Source organism: Struthio camelus, chromosome 4 (assembly GCF_040807025.1).
Source record: "Struthio camelus isolate bStrCam1 chromosome 4, bStrCam1.hap1, whole genome shotgun sequence".
Classification (NCBI taxonomy): domain Eukaryota; kingdom Metazoa; phylum Chordata; class Aves; order Struthioniformes; family Struthionidae; genus Struthio; species Struthio camelus.
In genome coordinates, this window is record NC_090945.1 from 75,199,146 (window position 1) to 75,217,125 (window position 17,980).

At 40.9% G+C, this 17,980-nt stretch overlaps 1 protein-coding gene across 7 annotated transcripts in view; it reads right to left on the reverse strand.

Annotated features, from left to right (window-relative positions):
• The window catches only part of ABLIM2 (actin binding LIM protein family member 2), a 145,812-nt gene extending 135,377 nt beyond the window's left edge, over positions 1-10,435 (reverse strand). For all 7 annotated transcript variants that reach the window (XM_068943442.1, XM_068943440.1, XM_068943438.1 and 4 more), the window contains exon 1: positions 10,334-10,435. In XM_068943442.1, coding sequence (XP_068799543.1) covers positions 10,334-10,349 — 16 coding nt within the window. In that variant the 5' untranslated portion in view covers positions 10,350-10,435. The remainder of the gene's footprint in view (positions 1-10,333) is intronic.
• Between the last annotated feature and the right edge of the window lie 7,545 nt (positions 10,436-17,980).

Below are 17,980 nucleotides of genomic sequence, written 5' to 3' on the forward strand. Positions count from 1 at the left end.
TGATCGTGACTGATGAAAGGTAGAGAGCCAATTTCTGTAACGTTTCAGTTGGACTACGAAATCTTAAGCCATCTGACACCCTTCAGTAGAGCCCTGGCTTCATTTCATTCTTAATGCTGATTTGGCTTGGTATTTGCCTCCGGTTCCCATCGCTACACAAACCAGTTCATTGGCTCCATCCCCACTTTCCTACCCGGCTGGGAAACGGAGGTGGGAAGCACAAAGAAGGGCAGGGGCTTTTCCACTTTGCTGTACACATCTATAACATGGCCTTTGGAATTAGGGAAGCATTAATTTAACTCTACCTCTAGAGGAGAAAGCTGCATGTTATCTCATTGATGTGTTACGTCACCTTTAAACAGCTTTAAGCAACTGCCAAGTGACAGTAGCAGCTGCTGGCAAGGGCCTGGTGGGACAAGCGTCACTGTGAGCTGCACAGATTCCTTGGTGGGGCTGCACGGCTGCAGCGAGGGCGCTGGTATGTGCAACCTTCTTTACCACGTACAAATAAAAACATCGTCTAGCTTTGTTTTGTTTGTTTGTTTTTTACTATTTTACATGCACAATCTTCCTGTCTGACTGCTGACATTGGTTGCAATCCTGACTTCTTTTTGGAACAAAATCTTCTCGTGGATATGATCCAAAAAGAAACAAAACTGGAGGAGGGGAATATCTAGGCTGTCCAGGGCATGGAGTTAACAGCAAGAGATTGGCTTGGTTGCAATTGCTTTTTGCAAGCAGAATTCTTCTCTCCCTCCGCTCAAGCCTTGGGGCAAATTAAGGACCAGTTTTAATTTTTCAAAATTTAGAGGAGCATGACAAACAAATTAAGAGTTTGTTTTCCTTTCTCACTTCGGCAGACAAATGTCAGCCACTCAAGCCAGTTGTAAAGAACAACACAAAATGTACTGAGCCTTATATACGTGGAGTCAGAGCGGCCTGATGGAGGCCACATTTAACTCTAGTATTTCAGATTCTTTCTCTTGGCTAATCCTAGCAAATACAAGTCACAAGCCTGTTTGCAGCCCCCCTGTGCGTACAACGGAATTAACAGTTCACTTCTCTTGTGAGATCTTTGCAGATAACTGATGAAAAGTATGATAAAAAAGCTAAATATAATTATTAAAATATGCATCATCAACATTGCCATAATGAATTTCTACCAAAAGGAAGCCCTGACATCAGACAAAATACACGTCAGCGTGATACATCCTACCAAAAAAGGAAGGAATTCCTGCAAAGTATAGCACAAGTTTCCTAACAAGATGATGTTATCTTTCTGCTTGGGACTAAAAATAGTATTGCTGTTTATACAGTACACAAAGCTGGAGACAGCATCTCCTCCAAAAAGTTTACAAGCTAAGTATACTGCAGCCAAATGAAATACAGGGAAAATTAATACAACCAGCAGTTATTCATTTCAATACTATATTTGTAGAAATAGAAGAGTTTTCAATATTTACATGGCACTACCAATTTCCTTAGGGTATAAAATTTTAGGAGGCTTACATGGAAGTACGCAAAAAAAACTCTGAACAATCTGAAAAAAAAGGAACTTTGAACACAGACTGCTAGATGCAATAGTCATTTCAGACACAGCAATCTTGAAGAGGTTGTAGCCTAGAGACAAAAAGGAATGAAACGCGTACAGCAGGTAGTTTAGGGTTTAGTACAACAGCTCTCTCCTGAACACGTAGCTCTTACAGCTACAAAAGTCCTTGCACCCAACTTTTCAAGTGTTATGCATAGCTGTCAAGCTGAAACGTCAAATTGCCCGCTACCGATAACAGATCTTAGGTAACTCTTAATTCTTCACAGTCCAGTAACGTCAACATAGTGATAACACTTAAAAAGGAGGCTATACTTTCTCTAGAAAACGCACAGGGGATTCCTGCTCCACTTAGTCTTCAGCCTTTCAACACACCTGGAGCGCAAGGTGTGCTCATCACCCGTCTTTCAGAATCACAGCAAGGAGCAAGAGGCCACTCTAGAGTAAAAAGCTTTCTTTAAGATGTCAAGGTTTGCTCTTCACTCACTGCAGAGGTCTCTGTAAGTGACACTGGAGGTACGACTTTTTAAAATATATAGTATTCACAGGTTCACTTAAAGAAAATAGGTTCACTTCTAGAAAATAAAAAATGAAATGACACTAAAAATATGAAACAGTACTTTCTGTACTCTTCATGTTTAAAAAATAAGTACTGAAAGGGACTACCAGGAAAAGTGACAGATTTATTGTCTTCTGCTATCTTTAGTGAGGAAAATCCTGCTTTGTCAAACAACTCAATATTGGGATAGGAGAGGAAAAACAACCAGTTATAGAGAGTAGCAGATCAGAAGAGATGATTTAATGATGGGACTTGCCCTAAAACTTACAAAATGCCATAAAAATAATTTAAACAAATAACTAGAATTAAGCAGAAAGACGGGGCTGAATCTCAGAATTGAAACGTGTGAGCTGTTTTATATCCACAGCGCAAACAGCTACACTGGAAACATGACCCTATTATATAGATCAGAATAGCATTTAGCATTTAGGAGAATTATATACAAGATCAAAATTACCAGGACTGAAGCTGGGACTGCCTCTTTCTAGCATTCCTAAATATTTCCAAAAATATTAACTGCCTCTGTATTAGGAAAGACTCTGAGGAGCTGTGCTTTTCTACTTTTCCTGAAAAAGAGCAGTATCACTTCAACCTGGAAAGATTGAAAGATTATTTAACTCTGCTTTTGAAGTTTACGGGAATTACGGGTCCTCAGCACGACCCAGGTTTCAGTCTAGGTCAATTCCATTTAACAACACGGACGAAATCAAATCTACAGCAGCATAACTACTTTTCAGGATAGCTTTATTAAGACACAAATCCATACTGAAGTTTATTATTATGCTGAGTTCAGGCTAACATTTTATAAACATAACTTTCTGATTATACGATGAAATTTAGGTCCAGCTATCGAAAAAGAGCTACAATTGAGTGTATTGGGCAAAGCGTCACTTTGTGTTCAGCCCGGTTTTACATTTTTTCCAATATGTTACTATTAGCCACTGTTCTCCTTGGTTCCCACTTCAGGGATGATAGGTGCTGCTGGAAACAGGATACTGGGCAACACAGACCTTTAATCTAAGCTGGTAAAGGCATTCTTAAATAATGCAAATAAATACGGCATACAGCAAAAGGTTAATAATTATTTCCAAAAGTCTTATGTTTAGTAAGGAATATTCTCTATATAACTCTGTTTCTGGAGAAAAATCTCACACAGAAATGATTTTGCTCCAGAAGGAGATCTTAAATACAATTATTCAACACAATTTTTTGCCAAAAAGGGGGTCAGTTCTGCTCCTATTAAAGTTAATGGCTAAAACGTTAGAGACATCAACAAAAGCAGAACGAGGCTTGAAGGTACGAGATGTTTCTCACAAATAAGCACTCCGTTGAATAGGAGGACTCAGACCTCTCTACTTGTTCTAGTAGTAACTATATTTTTATTCTTTGGGTGTACTGTGCTAAGCCCCAAATGGGGCACAGAGGATATCTGTAACCTCAGGACAGAAGCCTAAGAGAAGATCCTGGAAAAGCTTTGATTTTTCTCAAAGCAGAAAACACGCTAAGAAAGTCTCCAAGATGTTTGTTATCTTAGTTCCATATCACAAACAGCTGCGGTTATTAAAATAAAAGTTTAAAAATGTTTGCTTCTACTCTGTACTTAGGCACATAAACGAATGAGCTGGTTTCAGAGTTACAGAACTCCTAAGCTAAGACTGTAAGAGATTAGTGCTGAACATCTCGCTTCTCCATCAGCACCTGGGCTTTCAGAAGCATCGCCATGCTTAGTTTAGGAGGGGCTGTGCAGCCGTACACGTACAACCCGTGGGACACGTACAACATTTGTATTGACTAAGTAGGTGGGAACTTTGCACCTAGATGTTCGCTATTGGTCAAGGATACATTCAAGATGGCATGGGTAGGTTCAAGACGGTTCAAAATTATCGCCGTTATTCGTGTACAACCTGTGCTCCAACACAGTACTGTCACTGTTCCAAAGATAAATGCAGAGCATGTTATTTTCTGATCAACTCTGCTTTATTTAGTCTGAGTAGCACAGTTGAGCACACTGAAACTCCGACCACAAGCAGAAATCCTCAATTTGGCACTTCCTAAGTAAATGTGCACTCTCTGGGCCTGACTTATAGCCAGGATAACAGATAGCAGAATGGATAGCATATGTGCAAGTCACAGGGGTAAGGTGCTGAAGTCATTGCCAGACACTTGCTACAACTAGCAGTATAGACATATGAAGCCCCAGCTGTTCCAGATTGTTTTGTATTCCATTTATGTGATTTGGCTGCAAATCCTTTTCCATTTCAGACTTCCTGTCATCAAGGGTAACACTAGCAATACGGCCTGTTTCTGTGGTTTCTTTTGCTCTCCGTGTCCTACACAATTACATATACAACCACCAAGAGTCGATCCTCTGTGTCTGTGTTGCATCTAAAATTGTTACCAAGTGATTGTTTTAATACTGCTGGCATTTCAAAGCCAAAAGAAACACGTGAGCAAAGTGGACCCTACAAGACTACGTAAAGCAGAACGTCAGCTAAACTTCTCAATCAAAAACCCTCACTATTTTGTAGAGGGTAAAGAACAAAACTCTGACTTGCAGATCCAAGCTAAGTTTGCAACACTGAGAACATCAACAAGAAAGGAGAAGAGATTGTAAAGAGAATCTGTAAACTGAACAAAATGAAAAAAAAACCTGAGATGAAAGATGAAGATCTAAGAATATTGTTTGTGACTTCTAGAACGTTCACAGCATTTTAAACTGCAATATTTGCAACAACCTGGGATTTATAAATGTTGCCCCAATGAACTTTCTTGACAGAAGTATAAGCTAAGCAAAAGCTGAAGTAGTCTCTGACCTAGAACTCTTTGAACTAATCACTGCACATAATAGCGCCTAGCCATTTAGTCCCATTCAATAGCACTTAGCAAAGACCCCAGTATGTATTTAGCCATCAAACAGTAAACTGCCTGATGTATTAAGATTTGTGGCTATTCACGAATCCTCAAGCCACGTGCCTGTAGAGGACAGCGGGTATAATGACCTGTTTCCTAAACTGCCAAAAGCTCTTTTATGATAAACTCAAGCAAAACAGAATCTTTGACTTCTGCTTGCGATATGTATCCAACTTTAACCCTTACTACTTCATCAAGGATTTCACCATATGAAGAGCATCATCGCTATTCAACTACAATTTTATTGGCAAGCTCTGAAAAAGGCTTGTGAAGGTATTGTACGATTTCTGCTCCTTACCTATATTGTGCTTATCTCATTCCATAAATCTGTACAGGTCAGGAACAAAATTGCCCCTGAAGCTCAACTGAACCTGGTAAGAGGGAAGAGGAAGAACGTGGGACAATTGTGTTCTATCTTCTTCTGAAGCATCAGAGACTGATCTGTGCTAGGAATGAAATTATAGAAGAGGTACTTGAAAACTTTCAAGGAACTGGATACTGTATTTGTCAGCAGTTACTATATAATAATAACCAGGATAGCACATTTGCTCCTCATGTTTACCAGGAGGAGTAATTGTAGTCTGTTATTGCTCAACAAGAACAGTATTATTCACTTCTAAAAATAATAGCTTTTAAATAATAAAAAGTCCATAATACAGGAACATTAAAATGCTTTAAAAATGCAACTTGTTATTACAAGTCACTATGATGTCTTACTATTGAGGAATGTTTATTTTTCATGGATAATTGCATTTAGGATTTGTTTTCCTTCACTGCAGATCAAGCAACTTGTACTGTAAGATCATGAAAATCTCCTAAATAGATCAATTTGTCTAATGCCAGTAGAAAAATTATTTGCTTTTACAGAGAAGGGGAGAAAACGGATCTTAAAGCAGACATAAATATTCACTGAACGGAGTTTATTTTCATCTCACATTCCTTTTCTAAAACGGAAAAATAAATAACTGTACTTTGTGCAAAACAATACTCCATCTAGATTTCAGAGCACAAACACCAACTAATAAGCTGTGAAAAAAACATTCTAACATTTCAGATAACAGTTAAGGCCTTGACACACCACTAGTAGATTCTGACACAGGGAATAATCTAAATTCAGAAAAATTTGCCCTAAGGATGTATTTCGGGATGCAGACGGCAAGCCAAGAAATTGTCCAAGAATCTCAAAGGCCTCTGTGCTCCCCTCTGTCTCACACTGTACTTCTGTAGCAATGAATCAGGAAGGAAATACAGCTCTGCTGGTTGTGCCTACCCTCACCTTGGTAGTTATCACTGCTCCCCTTGGTTAAAACCTCAAGCAGCATGTTCTGTTTCCCCACACAAATATGTTGAATTCATTACTGTAAATGCTTGGTTTGAAATCCCACGGCGTAAAGGGTGAAGCTCATGGTATGAGCTTAAAGTTAACAATAGTCAAGGGAACCACGTTTCCACTGCTAAAAAGCCCAGATTTGGAGGTTTGTGTAGTGTAGGAGGGGAACGATTGGTCAAACTAGGCAAAACTGGCCAGTCCTTTGGATAGAAGAAAGTAAAAGAGGGAAAAGGTTACCTCAATAGCTGTATTTCAACCGATTTTCCAATTTTTAAAAAATCTTCATATGTCTTAGCCCTCTATGTTTTATGATGAAGTGGAACATTGGGCACAAAGAACATAAGCCATCGTGATTGTCCAGGAAGTAAAATTAAAAGTACACTGACTTTAACACTGTATTGAAATAGCAGAGAGATGCGTGTGGAATACCAATCAGGGAGTATGCTCATTTCTGTAAGGATGCTCTGTTGCAAACAGGCAAATTGGCAAGAAATAGACCTTGCTCAGAAAGCCCAAGTGCCTGATTTATTTAAAACAGGAAGAGCTCCCTTTCCAAAAGATCTACTGTAGATAGCAGCCTCAACAGAAGAGTGTTCAGGTAGCATGCAAAGGCCTTGGAAGACGGAAAGCCCTGCCATAAGAAGTTACCAGCCGACATAGCTATCACCTGATCATCTCTTCTGACCTATTTCACCTTCTTGCAACAGTGCTGTATGTTCTTACAGTTTAAGAACACGATGCCATTAAACAGATGTCACACACTGAGCTAAAAACCTTTTCTAAATGGCTGGAAAGAAAGATTCTTCCCCCCCAGAACCTCGAAGAATATTAAGATATGGCTTCCTATTCTACTATAATCCATGACAAAAAAAATATATATATATATATTCCATGCAACTCGACTTCAAAGAAAGAAACTTCCACCGTGAAATATGTGACATTGCTTAATTTTTCAGAAAAACGGTACCATGGCTAAAATGGCAATGACATGAAGTTATTCTAATTCTATTTAAGCACAGAACTTGGACGACTGTGCATTATAATCTTCACACATTCATATTTAATTAGGCTGAGGAGAACTCCGAAGCAAGATGACCTCTTGCTGCCTCTATCACGTAATTTAATGCTCTCTTTTACTAGTGCTCAAAATGAAGGGCTGAAAGCATAAGGGAAAAAGTATATCTTACTATAAAATATCCTATAGTCTGAAACAACCACACTACTGTTTCCAGAGAGCATTTCTATTGCTGTATTTGCATATGGCTTTTGAGAAAGAAGTCAGTAGCTCATAAGCAAAGGAGGAACCTATCTGACCAACTGCGCAACCTCTTTTTAACCAGTATCACTATTTTTGTGCTCCATTTGGGCTGTGACACTCCATTAGCTGTCCTCTGATCCATGCAATCCAATTTTCCCTCTAACATAATAGTTTAAAGACTAAATAGTCATTTGTGTCATGACATTTAATTTAATCTAATCTAAAATAATTTATCTAGCATGTAATTAGCTCTGTGATTCCTTTTTTGCACTTAAATAATAGACATCATGCTACCCTATTTCTGGAAATGGATGGGAACCTAATTTTCTCAGTCTCAGAGTTTTAACCTACTCTGTTCTTCCCGCTATGATTTCAAGATGAAAAACACAGGTACACTTGGAAGCCTAAAAGCACACACGTCATGCGAATCTCACAGGTGTAAGGGCAATGAATGAGCTTTCTCAGATACATTTTCAGTCAAGAGTTTTCAAGTATCCACACCAATGCTAAATATATGCAATTCAGCTGATAAATATTATGTGTAGAAAAATCTAATCATGAAAAAAATAATAATTCATTTGAGCTGTGTTATACTATGTCACATGAGCATGCATATTAGATTTAAAATTATACCATGACTTTGCAGTCCGTAAATATAGGATGATGTTTCAGAGCATGTACTATTGGGGCATTTTAAATGATGTAATCTGTATCTGTATTGTACAAAATAAAACACACTACACAAAAGACAAACCTTTTTATATTAAAAACCCAACCTAATGGTTAAAGTGGCTGAGCAGAGTCATAGGGTTACCTGGGGCCCTTGCAGATAGCTGACGACATGTTACGTCAGCACAGGAGGAGACACACACTCAGCAAGGAAGGTTTTGGCATAACAAGTACAGGCCACAACAGTTTACTCCTTCTCAAAGGTAACAGGAAGACCGAAGGGAAAATATTTCTCCTCGACCGCCAAACAGCGCAACAACTCCCTAAACCCTGCATCAGGCAGATTTCATTCCACACTTCACCCTTGTTTTACTGGCATAACAATAAACACCTTTAGGTTACGGTACCACTGACAAGGTCTGAAGTACTGCTTTCTGCAGTAATTTTGACGGAAATCTTTTGTGAACTCTAAGTTTACTCAAATTAATTGTAATATTAAAGCTGCTGCTCCACTGATGTAAAAGGAAAGTTTCCATTGACTTTGTAGAGTAAGTGTGAGCTCCTTACATTTTATGTATAGTGGAAGCTGACTGTAAATTTCCATAGTCCACACAGAAATGCAAACATAAAATTTGGAAACATCAAAGCCAAACCAATACTTAAAATAAAAGCAACACTCCTAAAGCAGCCAATTTTACTTTAAAATGAGAGCTGAGGCCTCTGGGGGGGGGGGTCTTTCCCCCTATCTTTTTCCCAGGATGTTATTTTTATTTCAGCACTGTCCATTTTTACTATTTCCTGTACACTGTCTTTAGTGCAATTTCTGGGATAAAACTGTGTCAAGTCTCACCTGCACTAGACTGTTATCCACTAACGGTCCCCCCTTGGATTATAAGTCTATTTAATTTGCCTTTTAAATAGTCTACAAAAACTCAGTATTCTCTCTATCAGCCTGGCTTCTACTGCTAGAGAATTCAAACGTTTCACAATGTTTTGTAGTCTTCGGTACGAAATTACAGATGGGTAACCAAGAATAGGATTCTGCACTCGAGTCCAATCATCTCCAACGCAGATGGAGAAATCTGAGTTAACCATCTAGATTCCCGTTACAGTCGGAAGAACCAGGCTTTCTAGTGCACAGTTCGCTTCCTCCTGAAGCACACGCTGTGTCCGCTCTCATCTGCGCTCCCAGACACCAGCCTTGCCCTGGACGCTGCCCGGGGAGACCAGCTGCATGCTGAAAGCGTGCATTTCTGCCACCGACTACAAAGGAGCGCAGACGACTGACTTAACACGGAGGTGTTACGCTCTGAGCAGCCATGAAGAAACAAATGCCAAAGTACATTTGCAGCAAAGCCACTCGCAGGTGTTGGACCCCCCAGGTCTCGCACCCTCCTAGCAGCACCTCTGCTTTCCTCTTTGTTCGGGTTGGGCTCTCACTGGCTCGCGGTGAGGACGCGATATGATTAAGCATGTTGACATACACAGTCACCACATAATTGCAGCTATTCAGTGTCTCCCTGTTGTTGTGGCAGAGGGTATATTTAGCAGCTACAGTTATCCTCGGAAATAAAATATACAATCAACTCTCAAAGCCTCCCCCGTTTCCCTGTGCACAACCCTGCATTTGCCTTGAAGACTGTAATATGTTGCGCTCTGCCGTAACCCCCCCCCCACGGCCACACAATACGGACGAACGCACCCGCACCTCTGCAAAACACAACCGCCAGCCAGCTCTCCAATTCGGACCCCATCGCAGGACAATCTAGTCTCGGCGGCGGAAAACCCAGGGCTCCCCAGAAGCCTCCAGCGATTTCCATCGCGGCTACCGCCCCGTAACCTGGCCCGGGAGGGGCAGCTGAGCGCTGAAGCCCGATGCGCCCCTTTGACGGGGCGCTTCCCCCCCACCCCACCAGCCTCGGGACACCGCATCCCCCCCGCCCCCCCCGCGGGGCTCCCGCCGCAGCTCGCAGCCGTCCTCGGGGCGGCGGAGCCTCCCGCCCGGCCGGGCGTTGCTTTCCCTCCCCCGGCCCCGGCCCCGGCCCCGCGCCCGCTTACCTGTGCCGGTGCTCATGGCGCGGCAGGAGGGGACGCACCCGCCGCTGCCGCCGCCCGTCACCGCCGCCGCCCGTCACCGCGCCGCCGCGGGCGGCACCATCCCCGCCCGCCGCCGCCGCCGCCGCCGCGCAGCCCGCAGCGGGCAGGCGGCGCCGCGCTCCGCCCTCCTCCGCGGGCAGGTGCGGCCGCCGGCAGCCGCTGGGCCGGCGGGCACCTTGGGAAGTGTAGGCGGCCCCGCGCCGCGCCGCGGAGCTGCCGCGGACTACATCCCCCTCCGGGCCTTGCTGCGGCGGGGCCGCACCGGGCCCCCCCACCCCGCGGCCGGCGGAGGAGGAGGAGGAGGAGGAGGAGGGACGGCACCGGCTGCGCCCGCAGCCCCCCGCCGCGGCGGAGGCTTGCCCGCGGCGCGGCAGGCAGCGCCCGCCTGCTGGCCCCGCCGGAGGTGTGTGCTGGGGCGAGGAGCTCAGCCGGCATCCAACACCCCCGGCTTTCTGGGGCGGTGGAGGAAGGCAGCACCGAGTCTCCAGGGAGCCTTTGGGAATCTTGCTGTTAAGCAAACGCTTCCGGCCCTGTAGTCAGCGAGCAGGTCTTTCTCTGCAATTTCCTCCCCTATTTGCTCTTGCTTTATGTGATTCCCGAGGAGCATACAAAGAAAGATCCAAGATGCAAAGCAAATTAATGCACAGGTCCTTTAACATATTCCTAAAAAGCAGAAAGAAGGAAGATGATGTTTGTGTTGTTCCTCAGCCCAACCTCAACTGCAAGCAGCACTGCACCTCAGAAGATTTTTGAGAGCAAGTCTAGTTATTAAGCAAGAAAAGGTAGTACTTTCTGGAGCGCGTGAACTCTCACTAGTCCTTCGTGTTTGAAGGTATGCAGATGTAGAATGCTTTACTAAAGCTAGCTTATTCTGTATTTTAAAGCCTCATCAAAAATCAACTACTGTAGTTGTGAAAGGGATAATATTTTAGAAAATAAAAGCAGCCATTTTAACAACTTCAGAAGGAGCCAGATATAGCTACATAAGCATGTTGCTTTACACAGCTCCTTTGATGCTGAGTTCAAACTGGATTCAGGGTAGCTTGCCATCATAGGAACAGCATGAGGAAGTTGGAGTGTACAGAAGACTCTTGCTCTGCAACTACACCAAAGTGCTTATTCTGCTCTTTTCAACAGTTATCTAAAAGAAATCATTCACCTAAAAAAAGAAACAGTGTCCAACTCATCAAACCCTCTACAGCCATCGAAGCCTACACAACTTTCTCATCCTAATCCAGTTACTCGAGTGCGATGAGCTCTAACACTGGTTACATGTCAACTTATGTGAGACAGAATAGTGATCCTCAGCTCTGTGCGAGCACAGCAGCGCAGTACCGCTCTTGGGTTGTTCGAGCGATACAAATCCCGGATCTGGAGCCTCTGGGGATCATCACTGGCATTCGGAAGAACGTGGAGCCACTGCTGTGTGCTGACAGTTGCCAACAGTGGTTATCTGTCAAGGAGCATGAGAACAGAGCGTTTATATAGTGATACTTCCCTTGCCTCTCAGCTTCCAGCAATTTCAGCTTGTGGACTTCCTGAGACATGTATGTTTACTTTGTACTGAAAAACCTTCCAGGGATTTTCTGCTGTTATCTTGTCTAGTTGTTCTTTGAACCCATGCAAACTTCAGGCAAGTGCAGCAGCCTGTGGCAAGGAATTTCACAGCTGAACTACGTACGGTGTGGAGAACCACCTACTTTTGTTTTGGACTTGCTATTTACTATCTTTATTTGATGCCTACTCATTCTTGCAGTAAAAGAAACAGCAAACAAAACATTCTCTATTCAATTTCTGTGGCACTCATGAATTTATACACCTCTGTCAGATTCCTCCCTTGCCTCCTATTCTGCTCAGCCATTCCCTAATGGTGATGACTTGATAACTTGTGGCCTCTTAGCCACAGACTAAGCATCACTCAAAGAATGCTTCAAATTCATGGTTATTATTTGCAAAGGTATTTCACGATGAAAATCACAAATTGCAATGTTACTGGAAGCCAGAACTCACTGGCATTAATGCAGAGCAAAGAAGAGGGATGCTGCAGCGTAGCCATGTTCAAGATGCTCTATGCATTATGTAGCATGGATATTCAGGTATCATCCATGTCTTAACGAAGTTCTATGAGGTCAACCGGCATGCTTCAGTGAAGCTGTAGCCATCGTAAAGAGTCGGCAAGCATGATTACACGAGATTTACACCGGGCATTCAGTTTCATAGACGAAGCAGCTGCGATCTTTCTTGACAGTAATCCATCCTGAGAATGAGCAGATATGGTCATCAGGGCACTGCAGGATTCAGTCTTGTGTTACAAAGAGCTCTACCAATCCAGATCTCAGGCTAATAAGCAGTCATCTCTTGATTTTCATTTTAAAAAGCAATCAGCATCTGCAGCCACTGCAAAGATGGCTGAAAAGCTGGCCTCCAAAATGCGAGCATCTCTCGCGACCCCTTCTATCATTGCTGGAAGTTGAGTTGCATCAGTCCTGATGATCCTGCTTCTTCCTCTGCATCCTCCATGCCATCCGGAATTCTTTTAAGTGCATCATTATTTTTGGAAGAGCTTAAAAAATCTTATGTAAGGCAAAAAAGTTTACTTTTTAGTTTAAAAATGATTTTGAACACTTCTTTAGTTGGACAGTATTATGGAAGAACTTACATTGTGTTTTACTGTCCCTGTGTATTTAAAGACTATGTATTTCTCAAGTACCTGCATGCATCTACCCTCTAATACATTAATTCCATTGGGAAAAAAATCTGCAGGATGTACTGAATTGCTAACCATTCCAGTTTTCAGAAACACATCCTCGACAGATAGTGGGATATGTCTCACATTTCATTTTCTCTGCATCTGGGAAACAGATGGGTATAGACAGGCTCTTACTCTAAGGCAAGATCTGCCAAATTCTGTGGTATTCTGATATGATTGTCTTGGAATTCTGTGTCGTTTTGTGTAAACAGAAAAGCAACGAACACTTCACATGTAAAACAAAATACAACAATCAATAAAGCAAATATTTATGAATATATATGAGCATTCCATTTGACAATGTGCTTATATACGTTAAGTAGTAACCGATACCTCATGGAAAAAATTGTGTGAATTAGATTTCCTTTTGTAAATCCTACTCTGCATCTGACTGTATTTCCTGCTTTTAAATACTGTTAGGTAGTCCTGAAAACTGAGTTTAAGCTCCTAAGAAACTTTGGTATTTCTTTATGTTTTACCCGTAATCTAATTATTAGGCTCCTATTCCCTCCAAATTGCTCTCCTTTGACAACTATTATGTCTTCTGAAAGCTGAAAAGTAATTTTTCAATTTTATAGTAATTTATTTTGAAGTGCTTATGTTTTAAATGACAAATTATCCTTCAAATGTGTTCCATAAATTTCCAGAAATTTGTCATTTTCCTATCACTTCAAAAATAGCAATTCTTTTGTGTCACAGAAGACTAGCAACCTGGCATGACATACTTTCATGACCCCTCTTCTGCTTTTTACTGATTCTCTTTTTTGTGAAGAAACCTCCTTAAAAATCCGCATATTGCAAACATTTATGTTTCTGTTTTTTGAGTCATATGTCTCTCAGGAATTCAGGACTTGACTGCACTGAAGATTTGCCTCGGTTACAGTCCTGTAACTACCTGAACTAGCATAATTTTTGAATGTCCAATCCTAAATCCAAGTTACGACTTGTTAAACATTTAGGCTACTTTATCAGGGAGTTACTGGTTTTGAGATAGTTGCCAAAATATGCCACACTTGTGTTTGTAACCTGTTTGTGCCTGAGACAACAGCTCCCTCTCTACCACATTGCTGTGTTTGCCATGTGCTCCTTTGGGGCATTGATAATAAATAAATTATAAGTAAAATCTGCAGTTTCAGAAGAATAACAAGCTAGGATCTTAAAATGAGTTTCTGGGTGTGAAAATAAATTGCCAACTATTCACTAAGCCAGAAGTACACATATTTATAAATAATGAATTAGGGTAAAGCAGCTGTAATGAAATAATAACGTAGCACAGTATTGGGATGTCTGCACTGCAATATTAAGATGTCTGTTAACAACTTTACTGTAAAGTTCCTCTCACGTTCTGGGCAGAACGTGGTAATTCTTTACATCAGCAGTTATAACTTAGGCATCAATTACCCATTGCAAACCTAAATGCATTATGATCAGAAGGTCAAATAAAACTCCAAGGCATCAGACAGAATGAAATAACATCAAAGGGAACGATGGCTGAGGATGAAAGAAATCTTTGTTACAAGGAAACAATCAGTGATTGTTCTGTCATGTCAGCAGTCAGCTTTTGGAAAGTTGGTCAGAACAAATACATTTTCGTATCAGAGTCGGCTGCATATGACAGGAAGTCTAGCATGTAATGCAAGTCTAGCACTAATATATAATTTATAAACCAGAATGAAAACCACAGAAGTTATAGAAATGCAATGTGCAGAAACAGAGATTCAGTGAATGCTTTGGGGAGGGGCCAAGAAAACACATGAATAATATAAATGCCACGACATATGCAAAAAACTTTGGCAAAAATTGAATTTGAGAACAGTAGATGAACCTTGCAATGATTTCGATGCAAAGTTACACAGTCTATAGGGCCAGTAAAATCAATGCTCACGGCAGTAAACATTTAAATAGTTATAATTTTGTGCTTTCTGTAGTAAACAAGCAAGAACTATATTACTGTCCCTTTTGTGCCTGTTGCACACAACTTAATACTTGTGAAGCCTGTTATCATCTCTTGCAAATCTGACTCTCTGGAAGGTTATTCTTTATATGGGGCTAGAACTTCTCATTTCCAGTAGATATTACAATCAATTGGCCTTGAGTCTATTGAACTCTGTATTTTCCAATACAGGCTTATGTATGCTGCTTATCTTACACTGCATTTCCAATACTGTCCTCATGTCAAAAATCCTATATCATGCTAGCAAAATTTAGCCTCTGTATAGGTGATGAAATTCTCACATCGCACCATCTGTAAGTAAGACTTTGTCTGGTAATGACAATTTGCAAAAGCTTTCACCAAATTCTGCCAGGGAATATACCTGGGCTTGAAGACATCAGTCCTTAGAAAAATGCAGCTGTGAGTGAATGCTTCTATATATGTCCACAGCTGCATCACAGCTATCTTGGACTCTCAGTATTGCTTTTCAGACATTAATGATACAAGTTGAAGGTCGCAGTCTACATGTAGTGCTTGGGCCAAGCTTACCTAAAAGTTAACATAAAGGTCTTGGATGAGGTTTGTGGTTGCACAGAAGGCAACTAGAAAATAAGGAAGAATGGAAACATCATTTTTGCTCCAAACGCTGATCACCCTGATCTTCAAACGTGTACAGAAATGGGCAATTGTAGACACTTGATTTAACTCTGCTCTGAGCTGGCCGAGTTCATGAAGCAGCTCTAATCCAAAAGCTATCCGTTTGTGCAGTTATACCTTATATAAACACATAGCTGCATACAAACACAATAATTCCCAAAGCAAGGCCCTCAGTGGATTTTCTTGTTCCTCCTTCAGTGTGTTCAAAATTTGTCCTCAAGGGACATGACAAGAAAAAGCATGGTCACATCACCTGATATCCTCCTGGAAGCATTTAGGCACATTATTAACTTCCATCACTTCCATCCCTTCCATCCTTCACTTTTTCTTTCCGCTACATTTTTAAACAATTATTTTTATAGTTTGATATAACTACAGAGAAATATGTTTGCTTTCATTAATGACTGACGGAGATTCAGACAGCATAGTTATTTCATTCTCGTTCTTGCTTTTGTAACAGAGCGGAATTTGACTTCACAGACAAATGCTGTCTTTAAAATTAAAGGAGTTAATTTCTACAGACGTTATTGGAATTGCACTTTACCATGTATATCACTATTATTAGTAATATATAGAAATTCTGCTGGTACCTGGAAATCACACCATGAGATTTGGCTCTTTGAGACAGGTAGCATATACTGATGTAGCATATAAGCTTTCAACCATTCTAAGAATGTGCAGAATAAAACATCTGACTTCCCTTGAAAAAAGTGCCTGAAAATGCCCAGTCCATATAACTGCATTTCAAGCAAGATCAAAGGGCACCAAAGGGACATGGAGGAATTTAAGAAGATCCGCAAGTGTGAGAACACACATACAACCTCTGGAACTTTGGCAAGGTCTTCGGAGGATTAGAGGTTTTACCACCACTGATGCTGTTTGCAACAGGGTCAGAAGATGAGGAACCAGATTTCTTCCTTGAAATCTTAATCCAAAATCTCATACAACCATTCTTCCTCCTCTGCTTTGTATCCATCTATGCATCTCTCTCTCCAGTATGGGTGTAAAGTTTACAAAATATTTCCAACTTCCTGGTTAAAGCTCTTTGAGATAATACTGATAACATTGGACTACAAGAGCTAGGTATTTTTGCATTACTATATCAAATTCTTAAGCTATCCTAGAAATGAAGATTACAAAATAGGAATATAAGACTACTACATTTAGAATTTTAGTAGTGAAGCAGCCACCTACAAGTAAAAATGACAGCAGAAAGGATCATTCCTATTTATATAACGTACCCTTCTCAAAAAACAGCCCACTGTGACCATAAATAGAAGTTGACTATTATACCATAAATTCTTCTTTCATATACATATTCACATATGGGAAAACAATTACTGGATATAATGTATGGACATAGGACACATACTGTGCATTTAATGGAGTGAGCCCAGAATGTGTTAATGCTGACTATAATTTTTTTTAGTTGCATACCCCTAACTGTAGTAAGGATCTTTTTATCAGCATGCCCCACACATTTACACCTTGTCATAACTATTGTCTGCTGTGGCACTAATTGAAATAAAAAATATGCAGCTCCAGCCTCAAAACTGAAAACTTCATATTTAGGAAAAATACATTTCACTGAATCAAAACTCCATAAATGCAATCCTAAGCTGGTTCAAAGGCTGAAATTCAAATTGGAAGCATCCAGAATGTTGATGATTTTTCATATCCATATTGACAAATGCTCCACTGTGCCTCAGATCAGCTTCATTAACTAGAAAATCTTTCCTCATATTTCACATGACTATTGATTGTACTGTACCTTTTTAAGATTTTGTTTTTCTTCTAAGAAATATTGCATTAAGCATGCCAAACTGGATACTTAGGCAGCCGAATGTGTTGTGACCGTTATGTTTATTGCCATCTTTTTATATTCTTAGTTGTGTTATCATTGGCTAAAAGGTTTGTAGATATAAGAGGGAAGGTGTTACTAGGAGGAGGAGTTAAAACTTAGATCTGCTCACATAGCTGCAAAAAATGAACATCATCTTGCACGCATGAGCCCTTCTTCAGGTCTCAACTAGAGGGCAGCAGTAATTTGGAAAAATCCTCATCACTTTCCTCTACTGCTCTTACCTGGATGCAGATATTTATGTTTATTTGCTAAAGTCAAAATTACCAATGTAGCATTTTCTGTACTGTAGACGTTTCAGGTGACTAGAGATGTTAAACCTAAACTATAAGAAGATAATATTTAGAGCTACCTTGAACAAGCAAAAACCCACCTCACATGACATTCCCACTACAAACATTTACAGTC